Genomic DNA, 26,935 nt, shown 5'->3' with positions numbered 1-26,935 from the left:
TTCACTCTTTATATATGAATTATGTGTGAAGCTATTCATAATTTCATTTGTTCATACCTTAAGAATTCAGGTTATTACATTTCTGGTGCCATTCATGATTAAATCAAGTTTTATATACATAAATGTTTCTTATAGATGAAGTATAGAGGAAATGAAGTACATTCCCTCAATATTTCTAGATGGAATTTCAAACAAATTTAATGAGCTGACTTTGCTTGGCTGTCTGTATTATCTTCATAACTTCTCAATTCATGTAGACCTCTTTGTATGTTTCTAAAAGCTTTCATGTGAAAGCTCAAAATTTGATCGTTTTATGAACATACGATTATATAAATAATTTTATGTCAGGATGTTTGCTTAAAATGAGAATTTCTTTGAGGTGTTTTGTTTTTTGGCCGCACCCTGCGCATGTGGGATCTTAGTTCCCCGACCAGGAATCAAACCCACGCCCCCTGCATTGGAAGCATGGAGTCTTAACCACTGGACCACAAGGGACGTCCCAAGGTGTATTTTTTTGTTTTGTTTTGTTTTTTTGTTTTTTTTTGCGGTACGCGGGCCTCTCACTGTTGCGGCCTCCCCCGTTGCGGAGCACGGGCTCTGGACGTGCAGGCTCAGCGGCCATGGCTCACGGGCCCAGCCGCCCCGTGGCATGTGGGATCTTCCCGGACCGGGGCATGAACCCGTGTCCCCTGCATCGGCAGGTGGACTCTCAACCACTGTGCCACCAGGGAAGACCCTCCAAGGTGTATTTTTAAAAATTAATTTAAAGATACTTTTTGTATGATTCAAGAGGTAAATTATACTGAGTTGCTTAAAGCAAATGTTAATGATTTAGGCTGCATTGGATAAATTTTCTATCAATAGATTTGATATTTCAGTAAGTGTTCTACAGTTAAAGAAAAAGAGGGGCACATTAGGCTCAACATAAATGCTTTTCTATTTTATCTATGTTGAATAAAGTTACTGAGACCAGGTTAACAGGTAGGTGAGAGAACTCCAGCCAGCACACATTTTACTTGGCCTCCTTGTTTTTTACAAACATTTGAACCTTTAGGCCTTTAAGCCAGACAAGCTCTCTCTAGTTTGCCATAAGCTCTATCTCTGCCAGTTGTATTAACCCATATATCGTATAATTTTGTAGCGTCCTGGCCACTGAGCATTATTAAAATTTAAACGTCTGTTTTAGGGGTTGGTGATTTATATCCACTAATCTAGACCCAATTCTCTTTTACTCTGTAAATTCAGTCTGATTCTCTTCCATTTTCTGAAACTATCCATGTTTGTATCTTTGGAGCAAGCGCAATACAGGCTGAATAATGAACCCTCTTCTGGAGTGTTGGGAATGGGAATGAAAAACAACAAAACAAACCGTGAACAAAATGGTAGATTTGGAGACGTGGCTATCTGTTATATCCTCTATTTCTTGGCCACTCTGTATTATTAATTAAGAGTGTAAATAGCTTAATTTCACATATATATGTGTATGTACATATGTAGATATATATGTGTATATACACATGTAATTAATAGATTTAATTCTAACAGTGTCAGAGTTACAGAATAATTGAGCTAACAGTTCAGAAAGTTTTTGCATATAGCTCTCTCCCCACTACCCATAGTTTCACTGATTATTACCATATTTCATTAGTGTGGTATATTTGTTAAAATTAATGAACCAATATTGATACATTATTATTAACTAAAATCCGTAGTCTGCATTGAGTTCCGTTCTTTGTATTGTACAGTTGGATGCGTTTTGAAAAATGCATAATGTCCTGTTTCACTATTACAGTATCAGACAGAGTAGTTTCACCACTCTGAAAGTCGCCTATGCTTCACCTATCTATTCTTTCTCCCTTCCCACCAAACCCGTTGACTACTGATCTCTGTCTATAATTTTGCCTGTTTCAGAATGTCATATTCTGGGAATCATATAGTATGTAGCCCTTTTAGACTGGTTCTTTGACTTAGCTATATGCAGTTAAGATTCTTCTATGTCTTTTTTGTGGCTTATGGCTCATTTATATAAAAAAATTCACTGTGTAATATCCCACTGTGTGGATGTACCGCAGTTTCTCCATTCACCTCAATTGAAGGACATCTTCTTGATTGCTAGTTTTTGGTGATCTTCTTGATTGCTAGTTTTTGGTGATTATAAATAATGTTTCTCTAAACATTCATGTGCGGGGTTTTGTATAGACTTAAGTTTTCAGTTCAACTGAGTCAGTACCTAGGAGCATAATTGCTAGATGTTCACAGAAGACTGTGTTTGGATTTGTAAGAAACTGCCAACTGTCTTCTAAAGTGACTGTATCATTTTGCATTCCCACTAGCAGTTCATTAGAGTTGCTGTTGTTCCATATCCTTGTCAGCATTTGATATGTCAGGTTTTGTTTTGTTTTTTTTTTAACTGTACTAATAGATGTGTAACAGTATTTCATTGTTTTAATTTGCAGTTTCCTAATGACATATGAGGTTGAGCATCTTTTCAAATACTTACTTGCAATGTATATATCTTTGTAGGTGAGATATCTGTTCAATCTTTCGTCCATTTTTAACTTGGTTTGTTGCTTTTATTATTGTTCAGTTTTTAGGTTTTTTTGTGTATTTTGGATATCAATCCTTTATCAGATACATGTTTTGCAAATACTTTCTCCTAGTCTGTGGCTTGTCTTTTCATTCTTGTAATATTTTCACAGAGCAGAGTTTTAAATTTTAATGAAGTCCAACTTAACAATTTCTTTTTTTCCCTGAATAGTGCCTTTGGTGTTTTATCTAAAAATTCATTACCAAACACAAGATCATTAAGGTTTTTCACATGTTATGCTCTAGAAGTTTTATGATTTTGCATTTACATTTAGGTCTATTATCCATTTTGATTTTTTTTTTTTTGGTGAAAGCTGTAAAGTCTTTGTCTAGGTGCATATTTTTGCATATGAATGTCCACTTGTTCCAGCATCATTTGTTGAAAAGACTATCTTTGCTCCATGTATTGCTTTTGCTCCTTTATCAAATATCAATTGAGTATATTTCTGGGGCTCTATTTTTGAGCTCTCTGTTTTGTTTCATTGATCTATTTGTCTATTCTTTCAGCAGTACCACACTGTCTTGATTACTGTATCTTTATAATAATTCTTTTTTAATATAAATTTATTTATTTTTGTCTACGCTGGGTGTTCATTGCTGTGCGTGGGCTTTCTCTAGTTGTGTAGAGCGGGGGCTACTCTGTGTTGCAGTGCACGGGCTTCTCATTGCAGTGGCTTCTCTTGTTGCGGAGCACAGGCTCTAGGTGCGTGGACTTCAGTAGTTGTGGCACATGGGCTCAGCAGTTGTGGCTTGTGGGCTCTAGCGTGCAGGCTCGGTAGTTGTGGCACATGGGCTTAGTTGTTCCACGGCATGTGGGATCTTCCTGGACCAGGACTCAAACCTGTGTCCCCTGCATTGGCAGGCGGATTCTTAACCACTGCACCACCAGGGAAGCCCCCATCTTTATAATAATTCTTCAAGTCAGATAATATGAGTCCTCCAAGTTTGTTCTTTTCCTTCAGTGTTGTGTTGACTATTCTGGATCATTTGCCTCTCCAAACTTTAAAATCAGTTTGTTGATATCCACAAAATAACTTATGGGATTTTGATTGAGATTGCATTGAATCTGTAGATTAAACTGGGAAAAATTGACATGTTAGCAATAGCAAGACTTCCTGTCCATGAACATGGAATAGCTTGCTGTTTATTTGTATCTTCTTTGATTTCTTTAATCAGAGTTTTGTAATTTTCCTCCTATAGATCTTGTACATTTTTAAAAGATTTATACCTAAATATTTCAGATTTTTCTCTTTTTTTTGGTTAATATTAATGATACTGTGTTTATAATTTCAAATTTGAACTGTTCATTGATGGTATATAAGAATGCAATTGACTTTTGTATATTAACCTTATATCCTGCAACCTTCTATAACTGCCTCTTTATTCCAGGAGTTTTTTGGTCACTTCTTTCAGATTTTCTGAATAAAGCAGTCATAAGCAATCATGGCATTTATGTCTTCCTTCCTAATCTGTATATCTTTTATTTCTTTTTCCTGCCTTGTTGCATTAGCAAGGGCTTCTAGTACGATGTAGGAAAGCAATGGTGAGAAGGTTCATCCTTGCCTTTTACCAGATCTGAGTGAGAAAGCTTCAAGTTTCTCACCATTAAGTATGAAGTTATGTTTCTTATAGATACACTTTATCAAGTTAAAGAAGTTCCCTCTTTATTCCTGGTTTGCTGAGAGTTATTGACTATTGATTCAATTTTTAAAATAGATATAGGACTATTCAGGTTATCTATTTCTTCTTGTGTGAGTTTTAGTAGTTTGTGTCTTTCAGGGAATTGGTCTGGTTCATCTAAGTCATCAAATTTGCAAGCATAGAGTTGTTCATATTACTTCTTAATTATCCTTTTAATGTCCATAGATCAGTAGTGATGGATCCCTCTTTTATTTCTAATATTAGTAATTTTTGTCATTTCTCTTTTTTGCTTGGCTATCTTGGATAGAAATTTATCAATTTTCAAAGAATCTTTGATCTTTTCAAAGAACCAGATTTTGTTTTGTTTATCCATTGATTTTTGTCTTTAATTTCAATGATTTTTTAATCTTTTTATTTCTTTTCTCCTACTTGCTTTAGTTTTATGTTACTTATCTTTCTCTAGTTTCCTAAAGTTAAAGCTTAGATTATTGCTTTCAGATCTTTCTTTTTCCCTAATCTGTGCATTCAGTGCTATGAATTTCCCTCTAAGCACTACTTTTGCTGGATCCCACAAATTTTGTTAAGTTGAATGAAAATTTAATTCAAATTACTTTAAAATTTCTCTTGAGATTTCTTCTTTGACCCTTATGTTATGCAGAAATGTATTGTTAAAATCTCCAAGTATTTGGGGCTTTCCCATGTATCTTCTTTTTCTTTTTTATTTATATTGGAGTAAAACAATGTTGTGTTAGTTTCAGGTGAACAGCAAAGTGATTCAGTTATACATATACATGTATCTGTTCTTTTTCAGGTTCTTCTTCCATTTAGGCTATTACAGAGTATTGAGCAGAGTTCCCTTTGCTATAGAATAGGTCCTTGTTGGTTATCTGTTTTAAATATAGCACTGTGTACATGTCAATCCCAAACTTTCACTCTGTCCTTCCCCCACACCCTTACCCCGTGCTAACCAGTTCATTCTCTTAAGTCTGTGAGTCTGTTTCTGTTTTGTAAATAAGTTTTGTATCTCATGTATATATACATATTTTTAGATTCCGTATATAAGCAATATCATATGCTACTTGTCTTTCTCTGTCTGACTTAGTTCACTTAGTATGATAATCTCCAGGTCCATCCATGTTGATGCAAATGGCATTATTTCATTCTTTTTTATGACTGAGTAATATTCCACTGTGTATATATACCTCATCTTTATCCATTCCTCTGTCGATGGACATTTAAGTTGTTTCCATGCCTTAACTATTGTAAATAGTGCTGTGATGGACATTGGGATCAATGTAACCTTTCAAACCATGTTTTTTTCCAGATATATGTCCAGGAGTGGGGTTGTTGGATCATATGATAGCTCTGTTTTTAGTTTCTTAAGGAACCTCCATAGCTGCACCAATTTACATTTGCACCAACAGTGTAGGAGGGTTCCCTTTTCTCCACACCCTCTCCAGCATTTATTGTTTGTAGGCTTTTTGATGATGGCCATTCTGACTGGTGTGAGGTTATACCTCATTGTAGTTTTGATTTGCATTTCTCTAATAATTAGCGATGTTGAGCAGCTTTTCATGTGCCTCTTGGCCATCTGTATGTCTTCTTTGGAGAAATGTCTGTTCAAGCCTTCTGCCCATTTTTTTATTGGGTTTGTTTTTTGTGATATTGAGCTGCATGATCTGTTTGTAAATTTTGGAGATTAATCCCTTGTCAGTCACATCATTTGCAAATATTTTCTCCCATTCTGTGGGTTGTCTTTGTGTTTTGTTTATGGCTTCCTTTGCTGTGCAAAAGTTTTTGAGTTTGATTAGGTCCCATTTGTTTATTTTTGTTTTTATTTCTCTTAGTAGGGACAGATTGTAAAAATCATTGCTGTGATTTATGTCAAAGAGTGTTCTGCCTATATTTTCCTCTAAGAGTTTTATAGTGTCTGGTCTTACATCCATTTTGAGTTTATTTTTGTGTATAGTGTTAAATAATGTTCTAATTTCATCCTTTTACACATAGCTGTCCAGTTTTCCTGGCACCATTTATTGAAGAGACTGTCTTTTCTCCATTGTACAGTTTTGCCTCCTTTGTCATAGATTAATTGACCATAGGTGCATGGGTTTATTTCTGGGCTTTCTATTCTGTTCCATTGATCTATATTTCTGTTTTTGTGCCAGCACCATACTGTTTTGATTACTGTAGCTTTGTATTATTGTCTGAAGTCAGGGAGCCTGATTCCTGCAGCTCTGTTTTTCTTTCTCAAATTTTCTTTGGCCTATTCAGCATCTTTCATGTCTTCATACAGATTTTAAGATCTTTTGTTCTAGTCATGTGAAAAATGTCACTGGTAATTTGATAGGGATTACATTGAATCTGTAGATTGCCTTGGATAGTATAGTCATTTTGAAAATATTGATTCTTCCAATCCAAGAACATGGTATACCTTTCCATCTGTTTGTGTCATCTTCGATTTCTTTCGTCAGTGTCATAGTTTTCACAGTACAGGTCTTTTGTCTTCTCTGGTAGGTTTATTCCTAGGTATTTTATTCTTTTTGATGCAATGGTAAATGGGATTGTTTCCTTAATTTCTCTTTCTGATCTTTCGTTGTTAGTATATAGGAATGCAAAAGATTTCTGTGCATTAATTTTGTATCCTGCAGCTTTGCTAAATTCATTGATGAGCTCTGGTAGTTTTCTGGTAGCACCTTTAGGATTTTCTATGTGTAATATCACGCCATCTGCAGACAGTGACAGTTTTACTTCTTCTTTTCTAGTTTGGATTCCTTTTATTTCTTTTTCTTCTCTGATTGCCATGGCTAGGACTTCCAAAACTATGTTGAATAAAAGTGGCAACAGTTAGCATCCTTGTCTTGTTCCTGATCTTAGAGGAAATGCTTTCAGCTTTTCACCGTTGAGTATGATGTTAGCTGTAGGTTTGTCATATATGGCCTTTATTATGTTGAGGTATGCTCCATCTGTGCCCACTTTCTGGAGAGTTTTTATCATAAATGGGTGTTGAGTTTTGTCAAAAGCTTTTTCTGAATCTATTGAGATGATTATATCGTTTTTATTCTTCAATTTGTTGATGTGGTATATCACACTGATTGATTTGTGGAGATTGAAAAACTCTTGCATACTTGGGATAAATCCCACTTGATCATAGTGTATGATCCTTTTAATGTGTTGTTGTATCTGGTTTGCTAGTATTTTGTTGAGGATTTTTCCATCTATGTTAATTAGTGATATTGGCCTGTAATCTTCTTTTTTGGTGTTACCTTTTTCTGGTTTATGGCATCAGGGTGATGGTGGCCTAATGGAGTGAGTTTGGGAGTGTTCCTTCCTCTGAGATTTTTTGGAGTAGTTTCATAAGGATAGGTGTTACCTCTTCTCTAAATGTTTGATAGAATTCGCCTGTGAAACCATCTGGTCCTGTATTGTATATTTGAAAGTTGTTAAAATTGTAGATCTTAAAAGTTTTCATCATAAGAAAAAATTTTTTTTGTTAACTCCGTGAAGTGCTGTGGTACCACTTACTGTGGTAATCATTTCACAAAGTATACATATATCAAGTCATTGTGTTGTACATCTTAAAGTAATACCATATCGATGTCAATTATATCTCAGTAAAGCTGAAAAAAACTCACCTATATGTTAGTGATTTTCTTCCTGCTGGATATGTCATTTTCTGCTAGAGAAAGCTGAATTTTCTAACTATAATAGTGTATTTGCCTGTCAGTATTTTTTTCTCCCAGTTTTATTGAGATATAATTGGCATAAAGCACACTGTATAAGTTTACAGCATAATTATTTGACTTATATACATCATGAAATGAGAAAGTAAACAGTAAGTTTAGTGAACAACATCTTCTGTAGATAACAAAATTAAAGAAATTAAAAATATATTTTTCTTGCGATGAGAACTTAGGATTTACTCTCTTAACCGCTTTAATATATAACATACAGCAGTGTTAATTATATTTGTCTTGCATGTTACATCTTCAGTATTTATTTATCTTGTAACTGGAAGTTTGTAGTACCTTTTTTTTTTTTTTTTTTTTGCTGTATGCGGGCCTCTCACTATTGTGGCCTCTCCCGTTGCGGAGCACAGGCTCCGGACGCACAGGCTTAGCGGCCATGGCTCACGGGCCCAGCCGCTCCGCGGCATGTGGGATCTTCCCGGACCGGGGCACGAACCCGTGTCCCCTGCATCGGCAGGTGGACTCTCAACCACTGCGCCACCAGGGAAGCCCTGTAGTACCTTTTGACTGCCTTCATTCAAGTCCCTCTCCTCCCCAACACCTTACGTTATGTCATTGCTCTCTTCTTAAGTGCATACGTGTTAAGGTTTGTTATCTTCAATTATTGCCAGGATGGATGTCAAGGAGCTCACCCCTTTGTTTTGTTCTAGGAGCTTTATGGTTTCAGGTCTTGCGTTCAAGTCTTTAATCCATTTTGAGTTGATTTTTGTTTGTGGTGTAAGATAAGGGGTCCAGTCATTTTTTACATGTGGTTGTCCAGTTTTCCTAGAACCATTTATTGAAGAGGCTATCCTATCTATATTGTATGTTCTTGGCTCCTCTGTCATAAATTAATTGACCATATGTATGCCTGCATTTATTTCTCTGCTCTCTATTCTGTTCCATTGATTTATATGTCTGTCTTTATTCCAATACCATACTGTTTTGATTATTATAGCTTTGTAATATAGTTTGAAATCAGGAGGCATGATACCTCTTCTTTCTCAAGATTGCTGTGACCATTCAGAGTTTTATGTGGTTCCATACAAGTTTTAGGATTGTTTGTTCTATTTTTGTGAAAAATGCCATTGGAATTTTGTTAGGGATTGCATTAAATCTGTAGATTGCTTTGGATAGTACGAATGTGGTTTTTAAAAAAAATATGGAATGCTTCACAAATTCACGTGTCATGCTTGAGCAGGGGCCATGCTAATCTTCTCTGTATCATTCTAATTTTATTATATGTGCTGCCGAAGTGAGCATGAACATGGTTTAATTCAAGTTGTTCAGTTGACTTTGGACTGGAATTATTATAAATATATGTTTTGAACAATTCTTTTTGTTTATTTGCCTAAAAGAGTCCTGCACCATTATTTTGAGTTTCACATTTCACAGTATTACAAGGCACTAAGTCTTTGCCCTTGCACTTTGAGCTGTGTCGTACATTATTGGATTAGTTTCTTTTCTGCGGTCACAAGCTTTGTGGCAAAAGGCCAAGAGTCTGTATTTGAGCTCTGAGGAAACACTGTTATCATAGATCCAGCTGAGGTTACCAGGATAGTAAACATTGTCATGAGACTCATTCCTGGTAGAATACTGATCTTGCTGTTAGGTATACCCAGCATTTGTATTTATGAATTTTTTGAGTTAAATACCTATGAGGTAATTGCTATGATATAAGGTAGTATGAATGGCCTAGCCTTAAAATTTTAATATTGCCTGGAATTCACAACATGTATGAGTTATAAAATCATTGTAGGGAATTCCCTGGTGGTCCAGTGGTTAGGAGTCTGTGCTCTCACTGACAAGGGCCCAGGTTGGATCCCTGGTCAGGGTAAAAAGATCCCACATGCTGCACCGCACAGCCAAAAAAAAGAGAAGAAAACAACATTGTAAAAGTATATTCTGATTGTATACCTTCCTTTTTTGTATTAGTTTATTTTACTTCAGTCACTGTGCAAATCTGAGAGACTATATAAATTAGTTAGGCGTCCTTGCAATATTTTAAAAGTACTTTATAAACTTTTATAGTTTTTATTTAAGAAGTCTATTTGTAGAAGTACTTTAATATGTACAGTTGGTCCTCACTGTTTACAGATTCTGTATATGTGAATTCACCTGCTTGCTAAAATTTATTTATAAACCTAAAATATACTTACAGTGATTTTATGATCGTTTGTGGACATATGCAGAGAAGTGAAAATTGAGTGCCCTGACACACATTTGTAGATGAGGTCAAACAAGACAGTGCTCTGCCTTTTTGTTTCAGCTCTCATTCTGTACACAAGTGTCCTTGTCATGATCTATGTAGTGCCACTTTTTTTAAAGTGTTTTTTGCTTTTTGTTAGTGGGTTTTTTTTTTTTTTTTTTTTTTTGCGGTACACGGGCCTCTCACTGTTGTGGCCTCTCCCGTTACGGAGCACAGGCTCCGGATGTGCAGGCTCAGCGGCCATGGCTCACGGGCCCGGCTGCTCTGTGGCATATGGGATCTTCCCGGACCAGGGCACGAACCCGTGTCCCCTGCATCGGCAGGCGGACTCTCAACCACTGCACCACCAGGGAAGCCCCTTGTTAGTGGTTTTGCAATGAAAATTGGCCCTTGAAGACATTTTTCCAGTGAAGACATACAGATGGACAAGGGCACATGAAAAGATGCTTAACATCCCTAATTATTAGAGAAATGCAAATCGAAAGGGCATGGAGGTAGTACTACCTCACACTGGTCAGAATGGCCATCATTAAAAAGTCTACAAATAACAAATGCTAGAGAGGATGTGGAGAAAAGGGAACCCTCCTACACTGTTGGTGGAATGTAAGTTGGTGCACCCACTATGGAAAACAGTATGAAGTTTCTTTGAAAAAGTCAAAATAGAATTGCCATATGATCCAGGAATCCCAATCCTGGGCACACATCCAGAGAAAACTCTAATTTTGAAAAGATACATGTACCCCAATGTTCATAGCTGCACTATTCACAATAGCCAAGACATGGAAACACCTAAATGTCCATTGACAGATGAATGGATAAAGAAGATGTGGTACATATATATACAATGGAATACTACTCAGCCATAAAAAAGAATGAAATAATGTCATTTGCAGCAACATGGATGCAATATAGATTATCATACTGAGTGAAGTAAGTCAGAAAGAGAAAGACAAATACCATGTGATAATCAGTTATATGTGGAGTCTGAAATATGACACAAATGAATTTATTTACAAAACAGAAACACACAGACATAGAAAACAAACTTATGGTTACCAAAGGGGAAAGGGGGAGGGGAGGGATAAAATTCGGAGTTTGGGATTAGTAGATACACACTGCTATATAAAAAATAGGTAAACAACAAGGTCCTACTGTTATATCCCAGGAAACTGTATTCAATATTGTGTGCCAGAATGGAAAAGAATATATATATATATATATATATATATAAAATGGAACCACTTTGCTGTATACTAGAAACTAACACAACATTGTAAATCAAGTATACTTCAATTAAAAAAAGATTGTGCACAAGCATAGTGTTGAAATTCTGTCTAATGTTTCTAAGTGCAAGAAGGTTGTGATGTGCCTTACAGAGAAAAATACATGTTAGGTGAGCTTTGTTAAGGCATGAGTCATAGTGCTGTTGGATGTGAATTCATTATTAACAAATTAACAGAATATTAAAGTGTCTTTAAACAAAAACTCACATAAAACAAGATTATGTATTGATGGATTGACAAAAATGTTATGACCAGAGACTCACAGGAACGTAACTCTGTATTTCTCTCAGGAACAGTGATTCACAGTCCACTAATTCAGTGTTTGTGTTGACTTTATAGAACATTACTGCAAATAATGAGAAGCTGTCATACTTGATTTTTAAATTAAGTGTTTATTTATATCTAGCAGTTAGGTAATTTTTAAACTATGTGATTATTTGAAACCAGATGATTAATGAATTTCGGGTAGTTGAGAAGAGGAAGGACATGTAGACGCAAATCCTGAAACCTAGAGAAGTAAAAAGTATGTTTAGTTAGCATTGGTGCCTGGCAGAGGTGAAGTACTTGGATTTTTACTTAGACTTCATGCATATCAGTGAAAGCTAAATCATGTCAACAGTTTCCTGCCAACTGAAGGAGTGTTCCATTCTGTAGGGACAGACCAAGAAAAATAAAGGGTCAGATGACTGAAAATACTTGCCCTTCTTACCATTCATGGGTAGGAAATAACCGTTAAAGGGGGAAGAGAGCAAGCATCATTATTTCTTCGTTGTTAATGACAGCACAGAGTTGTGTATAGTGAGAAGCACTATTGCGTAATTAATTTTTTTTGCCGCCTTTGCACTTGATACACTCCAAGGTCATGGTACTTTTTTTTTTTTTTTGCGGTATGCGGGTCCCTCACTGCTGTGGCCTCTCCCACTGCAGAGCACAGGCTCTGGACGTGCAGGCCCAGCGGTCACGGCCCACGGGCCCAGCTGCTCCGCGGCATATGGGATCCTCCTGGACCGGGGCACGAACCCGTGTCCCCTGCATCGGCAGGCGGACTCTCAACCACTGTGCCACCAGGGAAGCCCCATGGTACATATTTTTAAACAGCAAAACACTATAAAGCTAATGTCCTCAGTGACCCACTATGCTAATGTTAGTGATATAACTGGCCCATGACACATAGACTTGTAGTAGACAATATTATGCTGAAGAAACTCATGGAAAATGAATTGATCAGCTTGTTCATTCATTTAATCAAAAAGTTTATTTTATTCAAAAGTACATTCACGTGGTTAAGAAGCAAAAAAATATATATACTGACAGTTCTAATAATGAAAAATAAATGAGCCCTGTCCTACCTCTCCCATCCCCATTCTTACTGCTGAAGAACATTCTCTTTTAACTCTTAAATATTCCTTTTGTTGTTTACCTCCATATTATTAAATAGTATACCTAGTGTAGCTGTTTCTTGATTTATCAGTTGTAGAGCATATTTATCTCCTGCCGTAAATTCATACCTGATGCTTTGTCCTTATAGCCTTTCAGTATAGTTTTAGCACTATCTTGTCTTTCAACTTTGGTAAATTATCTGTATTCTCTGATAATTTATTTTCCTCTATTTTCTCTTCAATATATTTTGTTAGAAACTGACACTCCTGGATTGATCTTCTATGTCTCTTTTCTTTCATGTTTTTCTTCTCTTTTTCTGACTTTATTATTTTCTATTTCCTCTGGAGTCATTTTGTGTGTGTGTGTTTCTGTCTTTCTGTTTGTGCCCCTCTTTCCTTGGAGGCTTTCTCTATATATCAATATTTTGGTTGCCCATTAAGAGTGAGAATGAGGCACCAAAATACAAGTTGGGAATGCAGATTGGAGAACCTCACTTTAGAGCAGTGTTGCTCAACTTTTTTTCATTTTCACAGCCTGAAGGAGCATATTTAAACATTTTTCCCCATAATTGCTGCCTCTGCCATGGAATTTTAATATCACAAGATTTACTGTATATCTGTTTGTGTATTGTGAAAGATTCAAATATCAGGGAGGGTTTGGGCATGTCATTTCTCTGGGATGGTCAGTTGCTACATCTGCTCTCCTATCTTTGTTATTCTGTGGGAAAATGGGGTGGAGGGTAGGGGGGTCACCAACCACTTATGGCCCTTGAATTAGTCGCTTAGTTTATAGTCCTATATAGCTGCTGCCCTCCTTTTTAGCAGGCACTTTTGAGTCCTTAGACTCTTCTTGCTTCAGTGGGGTAAATTAGCTCCTCTTTGTACATCCCCCCGCCACCATGAGCACCATAACCCATTATCTTCCTCTACCCTAGTACTTCAGTTAACATTCTTCTCTGTGTTTTGTCTTCTAGAATTGTATTAAATCTGTAATTTTAATTTTCACTAAAGTTCCTCTTCAGTTCTATTTGTTGTAGTGATTCATTTGTTTTTAAATCATTAAGTAGTGTTCATTTGGGGCATTAGAACTGAAAGGGGATACACATTTGTGCTCAGTTTTCCATCCTATCTGGACATCTTTAATAGTCTTTAAAAAATAAGCATTTTCAATATCGCTAGTTTATATTCGTCATATTTATCTCTGTAAGATACCTGTAATTTTTTTCCATTCATTTATTTTTAAGTTCTCAGCAGTCATTTTATGCCCTACTAAAAATTAATTAATGTGACCTGTATTTGTCACTTTTATCTATGGTAATGTATCATGTTCATATTGGGTTGAGATTTAATAAAACTTGTACAAGCAACAGAATTCTTTTCCTTTTTTGAATTCTGGGTATTAGAAAATTATACTGAGGTAGGTATCAGAGCTTTGTGGAGATCTCAGAGAACTTTCTAGAGCTGTACTCTCTAATACAGTAGCCATTAGCCACATGTGGTTATTTAAATTAATTTAATTACAACTAAATAAAATTTTAAATCCAATTCCCCAGTTACACTGGCCACATTTCAGGTATTCAGTAATCACATATGGCTAGTGGCTACCATGTTGGACAGCACAGATATAGAACATTCCTATCATTGCTAAAAGTTCTGTAAGACAGCACTATTCTAGAGAGTAGAAAGTAGGACACCATTCTGTAGCTTCTAAGAGATTGACTAGGTTCTTAAGCCCCAACTTTGCAGGAGTTGCTTCGTGTGATGAGTGTATAGGACTCTGCTGAACAGATATTAATGTAAAAGGAAAAGAATTGACATCTTAAAGGTATCCTTTAAAGCCGTTAGTAAAGAGTGCAAGTCACAAGACTAGCTATTATCTAAATAAATGCAGGAGACAGCCAGAAAAGCACTGTGATAACTGCAGTAATCCTCTTTTGTGTTGATTCAAGGGAAAACTTCAGAAAATTGAGTCATATAGCATACATATATAGTGTCCTCGTCATTCTTCAGAACTTTACTAAGGAGTCTCAGCCTAGGCAATAAAATGATGCTGATAAACTATTGTTGTGAGTGGATATTATCCATAAGCTATTACCCCACTTAATATTTTTGTTTTCTATGTTGATTATTTGCAATATATTTAGGTATAGCTTATAACCTTGGAAACGTAGAACTGGAAAGGTTCTAGAAATCACCTAGTCCTTTCCTTTTATAGGTAAGGGAAACTGATGCTTAAAGTAGGGAAATAATTTACCCAAAGGCACACAGCCTTTGAGGGCAGAGCCAGTGCCAGAACCAACACATTTTGAGGTCATGTATAAAACCTTTCCCTTGGTACTATGCTGATGACAAAGAAAGAAAGACTTGATTCATTGTCTTTCTCAAAAGCTTTAATAATCTAGATGTAAGACGCAAGCCAGCAACATTATTATAAAGAGTATGTAATTCTGGGAACTATGAATTTTATAATGTATTTTCCTCTTTTTAGAACAACAATTTGTAATCTTTACACAATGCCACGAATTGGAGAGCCTGTCTGGCTTACAATGATGTCGGGGACTCCAGAAAAGAACCAGCTTTGCCATCGTTTCATGAAGGAGTTTACTTTTCTAATGGAAAATGCTTCCAAAAATCAGTATGGCCCGCCCTTCCTCCCTCCCTCCCTTCCTTCCCTTAAATATCTTAGCTATTGTTTACTATAACTAGATATCTAGATTGTGATCAAGTTCAAGTACAAAGGTGAAAGAATTAATCATTATCTTTGGAATTATTTCATATTATTAATGAGCAAGACAGAATTATAAAAGATAACTAAGATAATTACAAGACAGGGTATGGAAGAAGACCAAAGAACCTTATGAATGAGAAACAGTAAAAATGTCTTTAATTGTGTGTTAAATTAAAATTCCTGACATCTTACAGAAATCTCTGAGGCTTCCCATTTTTCGTGAATTGTATCCATGAATGCGGTTTCATTCTATAGAAAAGAAGTTTAAAAATATATAGGGAAGTGCCAGGATTCCAATAATACATTTTTAGTGTGGTACTTTATCATATTGTTTTCTTTTAATCATCAAATTCTTAGAATCTAGATGAGTAATTTGGGTGTTTTTATTCTCTTTGATGGTAAACAAAGTTTTCTTAATACGTTCCTTCATTTTCCTTTTCAGTAATTTGGATATGTATAGACTTACTGGTTGATTCATTAATATATGTGTATTTTAAACACTGAAAAGAATCCATAGTTTCTCAAGTAAAATGGCATTTTTGTTTTTTAATTATGAGTAGAAATAGCTCCTTGTGAATGCTGTCTTTATTTTAAGGATTTTTCTTTTAACTCCTACCCAACCAAAAAAATTTATTAACTTTTGTTTTCATCCTGGTGATATACCTATCCTTCCTTCTATCCTCTCGTTTTTTATGATGTTTGGCCATGTACCCTCTCTGCTTTATTCTGTCACTGAATTTTGCTTGAGGTTTTATGAAAGCAGATTAGAATCTGATAGGATGAATTTTGTTTTCAGATTCTTGCCAGCACTCATTACTGCAGTTCTGACCAATCATCTTGCCTGGGTTCCAACAGTCATGCCAAATGGACAGCCACCTATAAAAATATTTTTAGAAAAACATTCCTCTCAGAGTGTGGACATGTTGGCAAAGACTCATCCGTATAACCCACTTTGGGCACAACTGGGTATGTATTCTGAAAACGCTTACATTTATGCATTATACTTAGACTTTTGTGTAACTGTCTGGAGTTACTTTATGGCAAAAATAAATAGAGAAAAATTAAGTGCTCTCTTTTCCCCCTTCCTTTCTAAAGTATTTCTTCCTTACTTGTTATTTCATAACTGCTAAATTGTGTTATCCCCATCTTATGTTTACTATCATTCCTTATAGTGACCTGCAGCTGGAACAAAAGGAGCAGGATGATGGCTGGTTTATTAGTAACTTCAGGATCTTCAGGGTGTTTTGTGTTAGGTACTTTGCCTAGAAAGAATGAATCAACAAAGTCACCTATGATCGCTAGAATAAATCTGTTTAACTGAGAAGCAGTCATTGAGGTTTCCATTGTTCCACCTTTGTTGAGTAATTTTTGAAAATCTTTCTCTTAGTGCTTGGTACCCCACTAAATAAATGGGTGACAGGAGAGAGGGGTTAGTTGATGAGTTGACAGTTATTAGGAAGTCAGTGTAGCATGGTGCTTAAATTTAAGCATAGGCTGTGGAGTCAGGCAGACCATGTTTGAATCACAGTTTCCCTATTTATAAAGTGGGGATAATAGTAAATAGTACAGGGAGTTCCCTGGTGGTTTAGTGGTTAGCATTGGGTGCTTTCACTGCCTTGGCCCGGGTTCAGTCCCTGGTTGGGGAACTGAGATCCCACAAGCCGTGCAGTGTGGCTGAAAAATAAAATAAAATAAATAGTAAATACTTCATAATGTGAAAAGTAAATGAGATACTGTGAGAACAGTGCTTAGGACAGTGGCTGGTAAATGTAGTTGCTGTTACTCCAACTCTTAGTCTATTGCTATTTGGTGATGTGGGGAGGAGTGTGGTGAGAATGTTTTGGTGACCTGGTAGAAACTTAAACTTCCCTTAGGTTGTTATGGTGAGTGAGCTTGCCAGGCAGATTGTAATGTGGCTTATTAATTCATATAACCAACCAATGTCCCTCTCTCATTCCTACTCTTTCTATTTCTTCTCTCCCTCCCTCCCTTTCCTCCCTCCTTTTCCTTTCCATATATATTTTGATATATATGTCAAAATGTATATGCCTCTGAAACCATCACCAAAATCAAGATGGTGAACATATTCATCACTACAAAAGTTTCCTCATGCCCTTTGTAATCCCTCCCTCCTATTCCTCCCTACTCTGCCTTTTCACTGTTCCTTATACTCAGGTAGCCACTGGTCTGCTTTCTGTCTCTGTAGATTAGTTTGTATTTTCTAGACCTTTATATAGATGGAATCATACACTTAAGTGCTTTTGTTTGGTCTGAGTTCTTTCATTCAACATAATTATTTTGAGATTCACCTATGTTGTATGTATTAATAGTTCATTCCTTTTTAATGCTAAGTAGTATTTCATTGTATGAATATTAATTTACCTTTTTTCAAACCAAGTAATTCAGTAGGTTTTTTTTTTAATTTGAACATTTCAAATCTGTTTTCAATTCTACAGTCATTTATTGAATGCACAATATATCTAAGGCTCTGTGCAAAGAACCCTGGAGGGTATAAAGACGAATGATATCTAGTCCTTGCCTTTAAGAAGTGACAGTCTTATACTGTAGGTAAAGTATATGTGGACAATAATGATAATTCAAATAGGAACTATAAGAAATGAAAAGTTTAGTGGGAGTTCAATTAGGGAAGCTTACTTTTGTCCAAGGGAGGATGCTTGGGTGGGAAACTTTGGACTGGCAGAGATACAGAGGGAAGGGAAAGTACATAGCATGAGTAAAGGGATCTAGGTGTTAAAAGTGCTGAGCACATTCAGGGGTCCAGTTTAAGTGGGACTTTGGGTGAATAAAGGTAAAATAGGGAAACTATCAGAAGATAAACCTGGAAAAGTAAAGTGGAACCAGTCATGAAAGACTCATTTACCATACCAAAGCAGTTTCAATTTATTTGGTTGTTAGTGGAAACCTTGGGAGTAGTTTTGAACAGTGGCATGATGGTACTAGAGCCAGTTTCTTAGCCAAAGGAGAAAATTTATCATAGTACAGTCTGTAGTATATTATTTGAGACCTATTTATGTTTGTTCCTTTAAAAAGTATGGGGTTCTTATAAAGTAAAAATAGAGATTCTTTAAATGGGTATACTGACAACTTGCAAAACTTGAATTAAACCCCTCTCCTCCTTTTTTAAATGTAATGGCTCTACATGTGTAATATGGATAACAAGTGAAAATGAATCACAGGGCTAAATGTGTTGCCCTTTTGGGTCTATCCTGAGTACCCAACCCTCTAGGGAATGGAATGGAAAGGAAAATGGGCTTTTAAAAACACGGGAGCTAAGGTGAGGTCTTTGGTAGGGCAGCAACAGGCGAAGTTCAGGAATATGATTTAAATCAAGGAAGGTTAAGTGTGTGATGTGACTACTTCAGCTCTGTTCCATTTCACTACTACTCCTTTCCTCTCCTTGGTCCCCAGCAGATGTGCTTTTGCACATAATACTTCAGTCAGTACTTCTCCACCCATATAAAGTGCTCTGCAAGGGGACTGGCACAGAGCATGTTCTTGGTGACTTTCACAACTGACTGTTTGCTATGGTTTCAGCACCTTATTAGCAGCTGCTTAAGGAGGAAGGTAGAAAGCCTATCCATTCACCTTTCTCTTTGGTTAAGACCATTCATCTCATCCTAGTCCTGAATAATCACTAACCTATTAAGGAACCAAGAGTAAAATCTGAACTACCCCTCATAAAATAATAGTGGGTTTCTGATAATTGAAAATAGCCTGCTTAGTATGAGTAGAGGATGTGTCCATTAACTGATTTTTCCATTTCAGGAGACTTGTATGGCGCTATTGGCTCTCCTGTACGGTTAGCAAGGACTGTGGTAGTTGGTAAACGACAAGACATGGTCCAGAGGCTGCTTTATTTTCTTACTTACTTCATAAGATGCTCTGAACTTCAAGAAACCCATCTTTTAGAAAATGGAGACGATGAAGCCATTGTTATGCCAGGCACAGTAATTACAACCACTTTAGAGAAAGGTGAAATCGAAGAATCTGAGTATGTGCTTATTACAATGCATAGAAACAAAAACAGTTTGCTCTTTAAAGAGTCAGAAGAAACAAGGACTCCTAATTGTAACTGTAAATATTGCAGTCATCCACTCCTTGGGCAAAATATAGAGAATGTTTTGCGACAAGAGAGAGAAGGTTTTCAAAACAGCTCTAAGGAGCTGCTAGGAAATTCAAACGAGTGCCGAATGATTTCTCCTTCTTCTGACTGCCAAGAAGAAAATGCTGTTGATGTTAAACAGTGCAGAGATAAATTAAGAACTTGCCTTGACACCAAGTTAGAAACAGTTGTTTGCACAGGATCTGCTCCAGTGGACAGATGTGCATTGTCAAAGTCAAGCTTAGAGCCTGCAGAGGAATCATGGCAGAGTGAGGAATTGCTAGATTCAGGTAATCACACAGGTAAAGTGTTCAGATCCACAGGAATGGTTGTGGAAAAAAAACCTCCGGATAAACTTGTAACAGCTGCATTTTCTTGTGAGGCAACCCAGACAAAGGTTACTTTCTTGATTGGGGATTCTATGTCACCCGACTCAGATACTGAACTCCGGAGTCAGGCAGTAGTGGATCAGATTACCAGGCATCACACCAAATCACCGAAGGAGGAAAGAGGGGCTGTTGGTCAGCATCAAGAAACTGCACAAACAGCTAAATCTGGAGAGCCTGATAAACTGAACATGGTATCTGGTGAGCCCTGTGAACTTCCCTGCTGGAATCATTCAGACCCCGAAAGCATGAGCTTATTTGATGAATATTTTAATGATGATTCAATTGAAACCAGGACTATTGATGATATTCCAGTTAAAACAAGTACAGACAGTAAAGAACACTGCTGTATGTTAGAGTTTTCAAAAAGATTTTATACAAAAAATAGCAAACAGAACAATGAATTTTGCAAATGTGTAGGAACAGTTCACCAAGATTCATGTAAAACCTGCTTTCCTCAGCAAGACCAAAGAGATACACTCTCCATTCTTGTCCCCCATGGGGATAAAGAGAGTTCAGAGAAGAAAGTTGCTGTGGGAGCTGAATGGGACATTCCAAGAAATGAAAGTTCAGATAGTGCCCTTGGGGATAGTGAAAGTGAAGATACAGGTCATGATGTGACTAGACAAGTAAGCAGTTATTATGGAGGAGAGCAAGAAGATTGGGCAGAAGAAGATGAGATACCTTTTCCTGGGTAAGTACGAAGTTTTAACCTTTTGTAGAACCTATAAAAATATGTACCATTCTTTTGTTTAGCTCATCTCTGAAAGTTGGTAGTAGCTAATATAAAAGAAGAGACCATTGTTCTGGACAAATACTCTTTTATTATCACATGCTCCTACTTAGAAGAAGGATTAAAGGCTAAGCCCCACAGGTGCCCCAGAAAAGCTTTGTGAAGGCATTAGAGAAAAGTTGTGTTGGTGTGTGGGAGATTGCTTACTGCCTAGGAGTTTTCATTTAGCAGTGAGTTATGCTGCCCGGAAAGGACCTGTGCTGAGCCTGACAACTAGGGAGAGGTAATCACTGAGAGAAGGTAGGAAATAGCTGTTAGGAATAAGTTTGGAAATAAGAGGAAAGCATAGAATGGATACTCTTGGTCAAGAATACAAGGAAAAGATTCATACATGAGAAATGTTATATACCAAGCTTTGGGTTTGTGAGTTATTTATACTTGGCTTTGGATGATGGTTTCCATAATTTGATTGTATTAAGAATGTGTTACATACACAAGGGACAGCATTCCTAAAGTCTGTTATGAAAGATTTATGTTCACCTCATTACAGAGTTGTCCATTACAGACCCTTTTTGGATAGGAAGGAGTATTTTGTGGTCTCATTGAGCCCTTAAGCCGGTTTTTTGTTTTTAGCCAGTTTTTATTTAAGGATGATTTTACTATTAGTATATTTTATAAAGAATGATGGTACTGGAAGTGTGGACTAGTAGAGTCCAATTTTTTGTGTGTGTGTTGGTAAAATATATTTATTACTGATTAGGTATGCCTTCTTTTGGAACTTTTCTTGCAGGTCAAAGTTAATTGAAGTGAGTGCTGTTCAGCCCAATATTGCCAACTTTGGGAGGTCCTTGCTGGGTGGCTACTGCTCTTCTTATGTGCCTGACTTTGTTCTTCAAGGAATTGGGAATGATGAGAGGCTCCGTCAGTGTTTAGTGTCAGATTTGTCTCATGCTGTGCAGGTAAGTGACCTTCACTGCTCTTAAATTTATTTAGGACGAACTCTGTTAACCAGTAGAACCCAAAATTGCCTTATTTTTGGTAACACTTCAGTGTGTAATACAATTGTTGTTTTCTAAATCCATCACTTTATATGCAAAAACCTGCATGTTTGTACCTGTCATTGTGAAAGCAAGTAGAGAGTTCCAGGAATCTATCAAATTGGAAATCAGAAAATACTGTATGTATTCATAGATGTTCATCACTAGGTTATTTATAATTTCAAAATATTGCAAATGCTTAAATGTGAATGGAATTAATTTTCATTGCTGGTATATAGTGCAATTGATTTTTGTATATTGCTGTTGTATCCTGCCACTTTGATGAACTCTTCTCATAGTTTTTTTGTGTGGATTCTTTAAGATTTTCTACATACCGGCTCATGTTATCTTCCTTTCCAGTCTGGGTGCCTCTTTTTCTTTTTCTTGCCTGATTGTACAGGCTAGAACCTTCAGTACAGTATTGCATTGAAGTGCTGATAGTGGACATCCTTGTCTTGTTCCTTTTCTTAGGAGGAAAACATTGAGCCTTTAATTATTAAGCATGATGTTAGCTGTTAGATTCTTATAAGATGCTCTTTATCAGGTGGATAAAGTTCCCTTCTATTCCTAGTGTTTTGAGTTTTCTGTCCCCCACGCCCTTAAATCATGAATGAGTGTGGGGTTTTGTCAAATACTTTTTCTGTGTCTATTGAAATGATCGTGGTTTTTCTTCTTTAAACTGTTAATATGATAGATTACATTGATGGATTTTTAGATGTTAATCCAATCTTTGTATTCCTAGGTGGGAAAAAACCCACTTGGTCATGGTATATAGTACTCATATAGCATATGAGTTGACTTTTGTGTATGGTGTAAGGTAGTGGTCCAGTTTCATTCTTTTGCAATGTGGCTGTTCAGTTTTTTTTTTTTATTATTAATTAATTTATTTATTTTTGGCTGTGTTGGGCCTTCGTTGCTGCGCGTGGGCTTTCTCTAGTTGTGACGAGCGGGGGCTACTTTTCGTTGTGGTGTGTGGGCTCCTCATTGTGGTGGCTTCTCTTGTTGTGGAGCATGGGCTCTAGGCACGCAGGCTTCAGTAGCTGCAGCACGCCGGCTCAGTAGTTGTGGCTCCCAGGTTCTAGAATGCAGGCTCAGTAGTTGTGGTGCAAGGGCTTAGGTACTCCACGGCATGTGGGATCTTCCCAGACCAGGACTCAAACTCGTGTCCCCTGCATTGGCAGGCGACTTCTTAACCACTGTGCCACCAGGGAAGTCCCTGTTCAGTTTTTTAAGCACCATTTATTGAAGAAACTGTCCTTCCTCCATTGTATATTCTTGGGTCCTTTGTCATAAGTTAATTGAGCATATATACATGGGTTTATTTCTGTGTTCTCTATTCTCTGTTGCTCAACTTTTAAAACAACTTTTCTTCATTTTATTGTTATAAATAACACTGATACTCTTGCTGTGTTTTATGAATTTAAGATGATTTCTTTAGGCTAGATTCCCAGAAATGAAGTTACTGGCCAGTTTTTAAGATTAGAAGTATTTTCATGTTCTTGTTGCATGTTTTGTGGTTTCTTTTCCAAAAGACAATACTAGTTTGAACAGCAGTTTGTAATGTCCCTAAAACCTGTTCCCTTTACAACATTGGGGTTCGCTCTCTTCTTTTAAAAAAAAGATAACTGAAGAAAACTGCCTAGCTTTGAGGAAGGTACACTGAAGTTGATTTGGTAAATTTTGAGTTTAAAAGTGCATTCTGCAAGGCCATGTTTGAATGCCTAGAAGGCAACTGAAAAAATCAGGTTTTGTAATGTGGTGGAGATCTAGGAGTATCTGCTAGAGAGGAGATACTTAAGGATTTGGGAGTTTATGTATTGAGATTCTGGAAATGTCTGGGAGAGAAAAAGGGCTGGTAGGATTGTGGATACATTCGTATTGTAGAAGTTATGGAACTCAGAGAAAAAGGTTTAAAAAATATTAAGCTTTAGATTCACTGAATTTAGGTTCATATGAATTCCCATTCATGTACTTTAGATTCATATGAATTCCCATTCATATACTTCCTCTTTTGTGACTCGGAAGTATTTGAGGCTGGATACAAACTTAGTATTGTGGAGGAGACTACTATAATATGTTTGTTGAGAATATGCTCCCATGGGGTGTAGGCTGTTTTTTCCAGAAGTTGATGATGAAGTGAAAGGACTGAAATTGGTTCAATTGAAATTTTATCCATTAGGACATTGCTTATAATAATCCATTGTGTGAAAACAAGCAATTTCAGAATGAATGACTGGCACTGCCCCCTTTTTTCTTTAACAGCTCCTAAAGTGAGTTTGATTTGGATTATTTCTAATCTCAAACTTGGGATTTAGACCCTTCTTTCTTGGGAAACTACTGATGTGGGCTCATTTTCCTTTTTCTTACCAAAAAAATAGCTTTTAAAATCTTAGCCACGTGACTTTTTGATTGAGGAGCTATAAAGTTAATTTCTAAAGTGCTTTTTAACCCTTTAAAATAAAAGGTGTATTTCACAGCAGTTTCCCCATTATCGGTTTAGACATTTCCTTGTGAGGATAGTAGATGAACACCCATCATAATTCTCATCTCCTAAAGATGCCCACTGCTTCTGAAAGTAGTATCTTCCTTTAACAGTTTGTTTTCCACTTTAATTATTTGATCATATCTCCTGTCTTATTTTTCTTTTATAACCACAGAGGTAGTTATGTTAAATATATATTCACTATTGTTTCTTAAAAAAGTAAGATATACCTTACATCTTTAGGTATATATACCATTTCCAAAATTATGTTTCAGTAATGAAGTTGATGAATAGAAAAGTGTTATATCCTTGGTAAGAGTTGAATAAGAAATATTTAAGTACGATTTTATAAAAACAAATATAAAGTTTAGAGTTCCATGGAAAGTCTTCACAATGTATCTTTCCACGCTTCTTACTTGCCGTTCTCTTCTTCCCCACTTCTCCGTATCATTTTTCACAAATTTGGTTACATCCATCTACTTCTATCTTCGAGTCTTCTCATGATATTCCCTCTTACAGAATTATCCATATTCCTCTCCCATTTTTCGCTAAGAATCCTATTCATCCTATTCAGTGTCATATCCCTATGTCCCTTCCACTGTGTAACTACCAGTCACACAGAACCCATTCTTGCCCTCCTCTGGTACCACAGCACTTGGTTACTATTTTGTCTATTACGCAAGTATTTTCATAGCCACATGTATTTCTTTTTATCTCCCTCATAAGACTGTGAGCTCCCTTCTCTTTGTTTCCTTAGCATTGAGCAAAAAGCTTTATTCAAAGTGGTTATTAACTGGGCAAAGGGATATCCTTTGGGGGTGCCAAACTTGGGTTTATCCAGGAATAAACTTACAGTCTTGCTATGAAGTTTTAGTAATAGTAAAAGTTATAAAGGAAAAAGGCCATTGGGTTCAAGATTGTAGTTTATATTTCAGTCTTATTGTTGTTAATTCATTTGTCCAGTGGTGAAGAAATCCTTACCTTTCCAAATACAAAAAAAATTAAAGTATTGAGCATTTCTTTCTTATGGTGGTGCTGTGTACTTAATTGTCATTTTTGGTCTTTGTGTGTAAACTGTGGGAAACCAAGGGCACAGCCATATGCCTGTGGTCCTTTTATCCGTATATGTGAGTTAAAAAATTTTTTTTCACTATGTGTTAAATTTTCTAATTATAAAAGTATCCTTTAGGTGAATGCTTCTGATAGAAATTTAAACAATCTATACAAAGCAAAAAGTAAAAATCCTTCTTCATACTCTTAATATTCCATACTTCCTCACAAAGGTCTTTATGATAGTTTGATTTGAGTATTTTCATTCTTTTTTCTATACATTTGCATTTAGATGGGAATTTTTTTTAAAAAAATATTTATTTATTTTCGCTGTGGTGGGTCTTAGTTGTGGCATTCGGACTCTTAGTTGCAGCATTCATGTGACATCTAGTTCCCTGACCAGGGATCAAACCCAGATCCCCTGCATTGGGAGTGCAGTCTTACCCACTGGACCACTAGGGAAGTCCCCTGATTTTTAAAAACATAATTGGGGTATAATGTGTATGTGTGTGTGTGTGTGTGTGTGTGTGTGTGTGTAGTGACTTTTTTTTTTTCCATTTAACCATGGATCCTGGAGAGACATGTTAGTACCTGTTGATTTGTCTCCTTTTGAACGGTTATATCCATACTCTGGATATACATCTGTAAAACAGAAAAAACCTGGCATATGTAGCCAGGAAGGGATAATCAAGGGATAGCCTCTGAGGTGCTCAAGGAAATTAATGCCTGACTGGATGGGGTAGTTAGCACAGAACCTTATCATTGACTTCTTCATATGAATTTATTTCCTACTGATTTTTAAAATATTTAGCTCTCTCAAGGTAAAAACATTTTCTTTCAGTTGCCTGGCACATAGTTGGCACTCAGTAAATTTGTTGAATGAATGAATGATCAAAATACTGGTGAAATTCAAGTTCTGAATTAAAGAATACAAAGTTCTGGTAATGAATCTCTACCTATGATGACTTCTGTAAAATATCTCAGGGTATTTGTTATTAAGTTACTTTACTATTTCACTCTTCACTGTCAAGGTTTCTTTGGCAGTAGCTCTCAGAATTTCATATTCTTTTATTTTGTTTTTGTCTAGTATCTCTTCCTTGCCCATCCCATTAACATTATCTTTGAAAACTTTATTTATCATAAGATGATGTCTTCTTTTTTTCCCCAGCATCCAGTATTGGATGAACCAATAGCAGAAGCTGTCTGTATTATAGCAGATATGGATAAATGGACTGTTCAAGTGGCCAGTAGCCAGAGACGAATGACAGATAATAAATTGGGAAAGGAAGTGTTGGTTTCCAGTCTTGTTTCCAATCTGCTTCATTCCACTCTTCAGCTTTATAAGCATAACTTGTCTCCAAATTTTGTAAGTATCTGTAAGGCTTGAATTACTGTGAGCACTGTGATAGCTAACTTAACCCTATTGTTATGTATGTGCCTACATTGAATACTACTGTTAGTTTCATCATTGTTTTCCTGAAAGAAGGTGTTATGGACTGAATGTTTGTGTTCCCCTAAAATCCATATTTTGAAGCCATAACTCCCCAGTGTGATGGCCTTTGGGAGTTAATTA

The 26,935-nt window shown here is 36.4% G+C and overlaps 1 protein-coding gene and 1 non-coding gene across 10 annotated transcripts in view; one reads left to right on the top strand and one right to left on the bottom strand.

The window, feature by feature from the left end:
* Nucleotides 1–26,935, top strand: part of FNIP1 (folliculin interacting protein 1) — a 131,422-nt gene that overhangs the window by 88,655 nt on the left and 15,832 nt on the right. For 5 of the 9 annotated variants that reach the window (XM_089909280.1, XM_089909284.1, XM_089909281.1 and 2 more), the window contains 6 exons: nucleotides 15,312–15,458; nucleotides 16,348–16,517; nucleotides 16,724–16,804; nucleotides 19,338–20,754; nucleotides 21,584–21,752; nucleotides 26,531–26,728. In XM_089909280.1, coding sequence (XP_089765406.1) covers nucleotides 15,312–15,458; nucleotides 16,348–16,517; nucleotides 16,724–16,804; nucleotides 19,338–20,754; nucleotides 21,584–21,752; nucleotides 26,531–26,728 — 2,182 coding nt within the window. The remainder of the gene's footprint in view (nucleotides 1–15,311; nucleotides 15,459–16,347; nucleotides 16,518–16,723; nucleotides 16,805–19,337; nucleotides 20,755–21,583; nucleotides 21,753–26,530; nucleotides 26,729–26,935) is intronic. The other 4 variants (XM_089909286.1, XM_022588721.3, XM_022588723.3 and 1 more) reach the window with 1 other exon arrangement.
* On the bottom strand, nucleotides 9,109–9,215 carry LOC115803332 (U6 spliceosomal RNA). The gene has a single exon (XR_004024012.1). It is a non-coding gene; the product is annotated as a U6 spliceosomal RNA (small nuclear RNA).

This window comes from Delphinapterus leucas, chromosome 3, assembly GCF_059928025.1.
Source record: "Delphinapterus leucas isolate spDelLeu-1000000601 "Yukka" chromosome 3, BTC_Dleu_Yukka2, whole genome shotgun sequence".
In the NCBI taxonomy this organism is placed as follows: Eukaryota; Metazoa; Chordata; class Mammalia; order Artiodactyla; family Monodontidae; genus Delphinapterus; species Delphinapterus leucas.
The sequence above is the reverse complement of the archived record's forward strand: the minus strand, read 5'-3'. Positions and strand labels throughout refer to the sequence as shown.